The sequence below is a fragment of the Merops nubicus genome, unplaced genomic scaffold (assembly GCF_000691845.1).
Source record: "Merops nubicus isolate BGI_N331 unplaced genomic scaffold, ASM69184v1 Scaffold34453, whole genome shotgun sequence".
In the NCBI taxonomy this organism is placed as follows: Eukaryota; Metazoa; Chordata; class Aves; order Coraciiformes; family Meropidae; genus Merops; species Merops nubicus.
The window spans coordinates 1-10,432 of record NW_008600179.1 but is presented as its reverse complement, the minus strand read 5'-3'; the positions used below and the strand labels follow the sequence as shown (position 1 = coordinate 10,432).

Here is a 10,432-nt window from a genome sequence, read left to right as displayed (position 1 = left end):
TCTATGATTCTATGATTCTATGCTTGGTTTACCCTCTCCTCGCTCGCCCACCCCTGCTATCGACGCCATTGGCGTGGAAGGACTGCTGGAGTTCAACCACAGACGAACCTGCTCCAAGGAAAGGTTACACCTCCCGGGAGCACAAGCTCAGAGAACTGGGGTTGTTCAGCCTGGTGGAAAGGAGGTCCCAGAGAGACCTCATTCCTGCCTTTTGGTACTTAATGGGGGCTTGCAGGAAAGATGGGGACGGACTGTTTATCAGGCAGTGCAGTGATTGGATGAGGGGTAACACTTTCAAACTGAAAGAGGGTAGATTTGCATTGGCTATGAGGAAGTATTGCTTCACTAATGAGGGCAATGCACTAAAGCAGATTGCCCAGAGAAGTTGTGGGTACCACATCCCTTGAACTTGGAAGTGTTCAAGGCCAGGTTGGATGGGGTTTTGATCTAGTGGAAGGTGTACCTGACCCTGGTGGGGGGGTTAGATGATCTTTAAGGTCCCTTCCAATGCAAACCATTCTATGATCCTATACATAAAGGCAGAGTAGGGAAATGGAGAAAAGGAATGTAACAACTAAAAGAATAAGAGCATGAGACACAGAGGATGCCAACAAGACATATTACTGTTAGTATGATGACAAGAGCATGAAGTTTACACTATAATGAGAGGAACTGCTCAAGCTCAGCTGAATCAGTTTGAAAATAGAGGGGGGAAATGCTGTCTTTCGGTATGATATGAAGCAGAAATGATTATTTTAGCTAGAAAAAATAATATCTATCTAGCATAATTTATTTACATTACACTTACTTGAAATGCTCAAAGATCCCCTTCAAGTTAAGCACTACATAGACACACAGAGCCACAATACTACACCGAGGGCAGATATAGGCTTCAGGTAGGAACATTACTCTCCATTTTTACAGAAGAGGGTGCCAAGTTTCAGGGGATGAAATAACTCAGTCCATACCACACGGAAAGTTGTGACAGTTGCCAAGTACCTGACCAGACTCTTCCCCCAACAGTATCTCTCATCTATTGTTTGTTGAATTTTGTTGTTTGAAAACAGAAAGGGGTCTTGCAAATTTATGCAGCTCTTCTGAATGCGAAATATAGCTGAAGGGATTCTGACTACACTACTATGGGTTCTCTATGAGAAGCACTTACCCTGTGCAACAGATCTTATTTTTCTGAGGTCTTTTAACCTACAAGGTGATAACGAGGCAGAAAGAAAAAGTCTCTGCAACACACCACTTTTCATAGGTGAATGAATCCCTTGTTCTGATATATTTGGGGATACAGTCCACCATCGAGTCAATAATTTTAACATTATTTAGATGTCAGCAGAAATTATTATTTTAGTTCTTTTCAGAACCCTTTTCAGTTCTGCTGTTCCTGCATACATTTGTTGCTGAAGCCATAATTTTGTGTTAGCCTAACCTCTGTGGCAGCCTAAAGCACAGCAGAAGCTGAACTTCTATGGTAGAATCACAGCCTAGCTGAGAAATTTCTATTCCTTATGCCCAACTCTGAGCCAACAGAGATGGCAGGACCAAATCGTCACCTACTCTCTGTCTTACTCCAACATGCTTACAATAGCTTTGTCTTTTTCACCAATGCCACCACAGGGCAGAAACTGAGGAAAGGATAACATCTCCCTCTTACGCTACTGCCAAACAGCAAACATCGGGGCTTATGGGGAGATCTGGTCATGCACCTGTGAAGGGCTGGGTACTTGGGACTCACCAGGGCATCAACAGTAGGTGAGGCAATGCACTGTTCCATTGAGAAAGCCCTCTTCAACCATACATTAATCACTATTGTGTCTTCTACTGAGGCTCCTCAAACTGCAGCAGCAAACTGATTTTTAGCCCTGCCAGCTTTTGATACGACTGCCCTGGAAGGGGCACAGTCACTGCCAGCCTTCTCCATCTTGGTAGCTATTTGGGTAGTCTTTAAGAGGAGGCTGACCTCTGGCAAACTAAACCTTAAGACGAATGACAGCAAATGTCCTTGTAAAGGTATTGTCTCTAGTTAGGTGGTCTTCAGGATCATGTATTTACACTCCCTATTTCCTCACTACATCCTAACATAACTAAGGCATCCACACTTCAGGTAAAATTTTAACCCCTTTCCCCAGAAAAGCTCACGTGTCATATTCACCCATGGGGGGAGGGGGGTGCACAGCTATAATTTCTCTGAGGCTGATCAGAAAAGCAAAGCCAGCCCAGCTGACTTAACTTGCCAGTATTTAGTTAAAACAGAAGAAACACTAAGCTGCTTACTTCTTGCGTTGCCGAATCCCTCCAACAACAAGGAAAACAATTCCAGCCACAGTGAGACAAAGAACAACACCGAATACGATAAGCCAGACGGGTGTGGAGGGTTCAACGGGAGGTGATAAGGTTGAGGTTATCTTCAGGAACTGCAGTGTTTTGTCACTCAGTAGGAAGGCACTGTTGATTCTGTTCCGGTTCATCCTTCATAAAAACAAACACAAAGAACATCACTATTCTTTATGAAGTTATTTTATAAGTTAAAAAGATAAAAGTAAACCAAAAAGGAATCTTCATGTATGTGCTGCAAGGCTGGTAGGGCTGACTTTGATCCAGCATGATGTTGGTAGGTTTACACAGACCTTCATTTTGACATAGACTTTGTCAGTAATCCATGGACACCCACACACTCACAAGGTTTCGAACACCAGACTTCTTAATGTATTTATCTGAAAAATCATGAAATAAAGATGAGACCTGAAGAACAGTATTATTTATTTATGCTTTGAACCACGTGCTGAAGACATAGGAGGCTGCAATCAGAAAGGGTGGCTCTGTTGTTTTGCTCACGCAGCATTCGAGATTAGCATGGGAGTGGCAGCTCTACCCTGCAACGCTCAGAAGATTTATTTATCAGTGCTCCTTGCTTCTTCAAACTGAACCACTATGCATGTTATGGGCTGGTACATCTGCTCTTGCTGATGTACATTTTCTTAGTCCGTGAGGCACCGGGTACAATCTGGTCTAGAAGAATCCGTCCCTACTGCCAGCATGCCCTTCTTCCCTGCAGGGTGCAGCTAAAGAGATTTGTACTTAACTCACTTTCACTATTTCTAAGCATTTGCAAGTATTTCTGGATCTGAATCTAAGCAGCCTTAAAAGGCTTTAGCAGTATCTTTCATTAGCTTTTTCAAAATTTTAACAGTCTTTGAGAAAACATATTACTTTTATTTGTCTTCAGAGATCCTTTTTGATTGCAGTTGCATGATTTACAGCAGCTCTTTCTTGTATACAGTTCAATTTATTTACCATAAAGCAAGTATTTCCTAAGAACATATACATGGGAACCACAGGTGAGATTTTGCAAACTTCTTTTCTTGGAAATCAGAATGTTTGACTGTGCCTTAAACAGGAAGTTCTTAGCCTTAACGGAAAGCTAGCACTCCTGGAGAGGACTGAAAGCCATGGCATATTATAAGACTCATTATACAGTAAGCCATCTTTGACTTAGAAAGATTTTCACCCTTGCTGATGTGAAAGGATCATTGTGAACAGTTGAAACAAGCATTGTTCACCTTCATTTAGATGAGGGTTAGCCCTTACCAGCTGGAGTTACAGATTTATGTGCTGAAACACATGCAGGCAACTACAGGCGCATTTTGTGTTTGTATATGTATAAATATGTTCTGTGTATATTTATGCAAGATCTTGGGTCTCATACAGATCTCTCAGAAGATTTATCTTCCTCTGTATTCTTACTTTGCAGAGAATCCTGTACAGTACAACTCTGGTCCATGGGTAGTGCTCTTACTGTAAATAATGGTTTAACATGGAAGCCTCCAGTCAGAAGCAATTGAAGAAAAAGCATTGTAGATTTATAGACCATTTTCTTTCTTGTTTCTAAGTGAGGCAAGAATTAAAGCTTTTCATAAATAGCATATTCTTTATTGGGTGACAGACAACAGTTAAAAAACAAACATACTATAATAGCATCTAATCTGGCAAACAGGGCACATAAAAGACTTAAATAAATCAGCTTATGCTACTGAACATATCAAAGAATAACAGAAACGCAAAAACCTTGCATTCCAGCACTCTTACAGAGAGCTTCAGTGAATAAATAATCTGCTTCCTCCACTAATGCTATGAAGCTATTGTTTGGTGTCTCTGTAGGAAATAGTTTAATCTGCTCATAAGCTTAAAAGTTAATCTTTCCAAAAGAACACATACTCATTCATCAGGAATTAGGCATTACACCTCCACAGAGATAACATGAATTTTCAAGACAAAGTACAGAATGCCTTAAAACAAAGGGGTCTGTTTTCTACTCTGTGCTTGAGAATTGTATGTGAGTTATGCTGCTTGTGGGAGTCATCTCTATAAAGCCCCTACACAGGTTTTGTAGACTACTAAAATCAGATTACCATTTTTTCTTTTTTCCTCTTCAGCTCCACACTCTTGCTTTTATTTGCTATAGAATGAAATACTTAATAGAAAACAAACTGATTTGTACTGCATGGTACTTTGTACAAACAATGTTCAGCAATATTGACTGGCATTCTCTAGAAAGGGCTGGTATTAAAAGAATGTGAGTATAAGATTATTTAAGCCAAGCTGGAACACGGCAGCTCTGCTCATTAAGAGTTCACATGAGCATTTCTCATGTGAGAGCTGACTTCTAAATTAAGTCAGATGAACTGTGCTTGAGAAGCACCAAAAGGGAGCCTGTGGTCACTCGTCCAGATACAGATGTGCATGTGGTGTGCAACGGAAGTTAAATTAAACAAATTCCACCCAGAAACTGTGCAATTCTGTCATCTGAAGAAGGCTCTCTCACTGGGAAACGTAGCAGCTGGATACGAGTAGTGCATGTGCCACACGCTGGACAGCAAATTAAAGGTAGGACTCTGGAAAGGGACTAGATTTTTTTCTGAGGCTTCAGGATTAAGAGAGACTTCTTCCAAAGTTAGAATACCAAGGCTCACATGCTTTGCATTCTGTGGGACTGTTAAAAATCCTAATCTCATGGGTGTGAAAGAGTACTGACCCCTTAGTGTTTTAACTACATGGAGTACTTCATCCTTAAAGAAGCAGAGTGCTCATTCATACATTGCCCAGAGAGAGAAAGCACCCTCAGTCAGCAAGAAAGAAAATGTTGCAGAAGCAGTGACTGTACCTGATGGCTGCCTCTACCTCACTTCCAGGAACAGTTGTCACATTTTTGGAAGAATCTGTGACCACAAACCAAAATGACACCCGATCTGTCACATTGCAGAGCAGCACATTGGAAATTCTGCAGGCAGTTAAAACAAAAGTAATCATTAAAGAAGAATGGAAGGAATTACTGAAATATTTTAGATTTTCTTAAGATATTGCTTTCATATAAAGGAGGAAAAATTCTTGCTTTAAGAAAAGTTCATCAGTGTTCAGGGAAAAATATTGCTCACAGCATTTCCCATTTCCCAATATGATAAAACAACCAAAAAAAGGCTATTAAGACAATTATGAGTCTTCAGCTGAATTTCTAAATCTATTACAAAAACTTGCATGGTCTTGGACATACATTTAGAGTAATCAAATGGAGAGAAACACACTTGCACCTTAATCATCCAGAGCTATGACAAAGGCCATATAATGGGTCAAATCCATTGGTAAGTTAAGAATTTTGGGCTTGGTAGCTAATACCACAGGAGCCAGGCATGGGGGATTCCCCACATGATTTTCAAGTGAGTGCAGTCCTTCTACAGACTACTTGTGTTGGAGGGAAGAGCAATGATATTGCTGTTATTCTTTGTTCACAGAGTCAGGCACAGAGTGGACGCAACAGGCTAAACTCACACGTTCTACTGGCACTGCCCTATGCCCCTTAGCTTACAACAAGTATTTATCTTATCTTATCTGTTTTAAAAAAAAAGATTGCTCAGCTTTATGTGAAGTTAGTAGTGGAGGAGTACAAGCACATAGATTCTTATAGCATACTATGTAAAAAGTGTATCAAATGTCTTTTACATGCCTTTTTTCAGATTCTTACAAATTTTTTTTCTGTCACTAATACTAGTAAATGGTGGAACTATCATTAGAAAAACCTTATGGAATGACATCATCATGAGTACTTAATCTAAAGAAATGAAGGCTAATATATATTAGTATCATAACAGTAACTGAGGGTAGGTGGTGCCTCTGTGTCCCTCTATCTGTTCCCAGTTTATTCACATAACTAAGAAACAAACTGTCCACATGTGTCATATACAGGAATTTTATAAAGTAGCACTTATCACAGCATGGCAAGGAACATAGCATACATTGTAAAAGCATAGCCAAAGACTTTAAGAACTCAATGACTGACAGGTAGAGAGATAAAAAATGAAGAAAAAAAAAAAGTATTTCGTTCTGTATCATTAATAAATAAGCCAAAGAATTTGGCTCAGGATTCAGATTTACTGGCTACATCCAAGCAGGGAGTAGATATTCCGAAAGCTCAGAACCAAGACTCAGGATCATTGCTGTTTTCCAGAGCACAGCCTGGACTTGGTTCACCTTAGCACAAGGTCTACCTGGCCACAAGCACAACACAGCCTCCCTGTCTTGACAGAGTCCACTTGGGATGATCAGTCTTCAGATACTACCTTCTCTTCCAGAGGAGGAAACCCTGCGGCAAGCCAGCAGAGAAGAATGCAGCCTCTCTTTTAATTAACTGCAGTGATGTTCGTAATGCGTATTACTAACTACTACAACTGGTTTTAAGGTTTGACCAGTCTACCATCAAAATGCAAGTTTTCACATTTTCTTTCCAGCCCGTGTTCTTTTCCAGAGTGACAAATCCCTGGCTGCAGCCAACCTACCCTCCCGCGGAGCTCTGTTCTGTGGTGCCATCTGCTGGCTAATTATAATGTAATTAAACGACCTCTGCGGTGGCCTCGGCGGCAGGAAGCATGAGCTAGGAAGGCGTATCAGGGAGCCAAAACTGACGGTGAATGTGTAGACTCCATCCAGGAAAGAACGAGTTCACTCTTCAAACAGGACAGGCGTTGGCTCGATCACAGTAGTTGATTAAGGGTATCTTGCAGAAATATTTTACTATCTTGCAGAAATATTTTACCTACTGAAGCTGAAAGCTTCTTTTGGGTGGTGTTTTGGGTGCCTTGGGTTAGTGAAACCATTCGTTTTACAGAGAAGGTATCTATTCCATAGAGATATGCAATAGAATGGAAAGCAGTGTTTTTGCAGAGCTGAACTACCCACTTTTACATTCTGGAACCATGTCAATTTCTCAAATACAGGGAAATTTTATGGATAAATGGGGAAAGCCATCTTCTGGAATTTGAAAAGATGTTGCCATTGGTTTGCTGCCAACAGTCAGAAGACGAAAGCAGATTTATTATTCCCAAAACAAAACAAAAGCAAAGCAAAAAAACTTATAGGAGGGGAGGAAAAAAAGAGCCTACTTTTGGCTGGTGGCTGACAAGTTCTTGCTGACTTCACAGAGTATCTAAAATTGTATCTACAGAGCAAGTTTTCTGTCAGGAGAATTTATAACAGTAGGATCTAAAGCTTCATGTTACTGCAGTTCTTAAAGATAGAATTTCTATGACACAGCCAAAAACTGATGCAGGAAGTAAATCTGGGTTCGTGTTGCTCTACAGATGTTCTTGAAATGGTGAGGAAAGTGAGGAAAGTTTGATCCCCAGAAAGAAAGCTAAACTTGGTAGATAAAGACTGGCAGAACACCCTGACTTTCTCATTCTCATTCAGAGACTCAACAATACAGTGCCAAAGCATTCACTGTGAGATAAGGCAGTTGGTCATCACTGCAGGCAGCATCTCTCTTTCCAGAACAAACAGCACTGAATCAACTGGGCAGCAAGGGTTACACCAGGGTACATACATTTTGCCTCCTTTCTGCTCCCTGTTGTGTCTAAAATTTTTGCTCAGTTATAAGCATCCAAAACCCGGCTTCACAGCTGCTGCTTTTTCATTGGGAGAATCTGAATGCCCTAAGTCCTTCCAGGCTTCAAAGAGAACACCACCACTCACTAGAAGTTCAAAGGGGATTGGGTAAACACCAAAACAAACTGTTTCAACAAGCATCAATGTGGCCATTTCTTTGCAGCAGGTATGCCTGGTTGTTGTTTTCTTTTTCTCTGTGCTGTTTGCACACAGGTTTGATTGACAGCATGCAGCAGCATTACAAAACTATGCCTTTACACTGTTTGGATTTGACAAACGTGACTTCTCCATGCACTATGCTAAGTAACTGTATTTGTAAACATATGCGTGCACATCTTTTCATTTCCTTAGCAGGTAACAGACTTTTGTCATGCGGAATATAGGAGACTGTTCTCATCACAGTGACAAGGTCCTGGTTGTGCTTTATGGCAGCCCGGCAAAAGTCCAGAATCGCATTTCTGTTAATATACACAAGTGGACATGAGTGAGATGAGTGCAGAAAACCCTGACAGATCCTTGGCCTAAAATACCATCACTGCTCCTTACAGAGATTTAAATGATTGTAAGGAAAAGCTGACAGAGACTCAAAGGGAGCTGGGTGCCTACAGTGGCCATTAGCTCACAGGAGAACCACAGTCCCCAAATCTCAAGTGCCTATCTCCAGCTGTCCAGAAAGCATCAGGCCCCTCCCAGCACAGTGCAGTGCAGCTGCTCCTGCAAAGGAATGTTATTTTCTTCCTTTTTGTGAACAGCAGCCATGGGATCACCTTGACTAATAGCTTTAACTCTAGAAGCTTATTTTGTTGCTCTAAACAGTCACAATATTTTTAGTATGAAAATAGCTTTAGGAAGACAGAGAATGTTGATTTTGTTTTTTTGGTCACTTCATGAGGAAAACTGCAGCTTTTTTTATCTACAAATGGGGAGAAGATGTACCAAAATTATATCAGAACAGAAAAAGACTATTCTACTTGAATGAAAGTACATGTGATGACATACTTTCTGCTCTAAAGATTAACTAGTCTCAGCCCTAAAAGAGATGCATATTATTTCAAATGAGTCACAGATTAGAGGAACCATGGTAACTAACACAGACCACAGACAATCATATTTAACACTGAGAGATCAAAGGTTGGCTTACGTAGTTCATGGATGTACACATTGAATGAATTGAAAGGCCATATTAACCAGGAAAATAAAAGGGCATATAAAGAAGGAAATAAAGATGTTTTATTTCTCCACTGGTAAAGAATTTATTTTATGTATATAAATAAATAGTGAGTGATTTGACAGATTGTGTCTTTCTTCTGTTTCAGACAAACTTGAAAATTTGACAAGCCTTTCAAACATTAAACATAGCTTCATGATGTATTAAATGCTAGTTTAGAAATTAACTTTAGAGAATGCAAGATGTAATGTGCAATCCTGTCTGCTCTGTGTTGGGCCACTCACTGGTTCCACAAAGGGCAACAACAGCATCAACTCCTGCTTCCAGCAGCACATGCAAAGGCCTGACATTACAGGTTGGCTTTTATCCAGTTTCAGAAGCCTAACAAAAGGTGACTTTGAATCTCAAAAATGATGGGACGGACTGCAACAATGGTTATGCTGATCCACCAGGAACATTATTTTGGGGCCTGATCCAGCTTGCTGAAGTTAATGGCCTTTGGTCTCACATGGGAGTTAGTTGTGGCTGTAAGTTACTGCAGGGCTGTGGGGATGTGAGAAATTAAGGGGATGTTAAAGGGGAAGTTGGTTACATCCTGGTCATGGCCCTGTGCAGAATTTATACTCTGACAGAACCAGTATTTGGTTATGTAAAATATTGGTGAACTTTTCAGAACTCTTTTATTTTTGACAAAAATCTTTAATTAACCAGATGCAAAATTTAAGTACATTTAGATGCTACCAGAATGGAATCACAAGCAATTTCTTTGTTCTTTTATGACAGAATAATGTAAATCATTGATCTTTTACAGCTCCCAAAGATAATCTGTTAGCATTTTTCTGTAAAGACTCCTGTAGTGTAATGTAATGTATTTGCCACAAGCTCCTGCTTCTGCCTCCCTCTGAACCAGACTGCAAGCCCCTGCCACTATCCTTAGCAGCTATGGGTGAGGGCTGTTCCTGTGTGCACAGCGTGCCTCTGCACCCCTGGGATGCTGAGTGCTCCCACACCTCTGGACCCACTGCAGAGGTGTAGAGATGGACTGCACTCCTTCCCCTGTACCCAGTTCCTTCCAGCAGCCAGCCACAAGGGTAAGAAGAGGACTGCATTATTTCCAGGACTTCTAGGAGGATTGAGGCTTTCATAGCTTTCCTACTCCCATGTAACAGGAAGGTTATCTGGGGTGTGTTGGGAAGTTCACCTAACTCTCCATCACTGAACAGGGACTCTGAGGTCCCTTGGGATTTGGGAGTGATCTACGATAGGAATCTCCTCACCCTGTTGCCAGTAAGCTGTACCAGAGCAACTGATGTCATTTACCTG

General features: G+C 40.9%; 1 protein-coding gene across 1 annotated transcript; it reads right to left on the bottom strand.

The window, feature by feature from the left end:
• Window positions 1-2,279: 2,279 nt before the first annotated feature.
• On the bottom strand, window positions 2,280-5,287 carry TMEM27 (transmembrane protein 27; the record flags this gene model as incomplete). Its single annotated transcript, XM_008937634.1, has 2 exons — window positions 2,280-2,478; window positions 5,171-5,287. Coding segments are annotated over 2 exons (316 nt in total), but the record flags the coding sequence as incomplete, so codon positions are not given.
• Window positions 5,288-10,432: the final 5,145 nt, after the last annotated feature.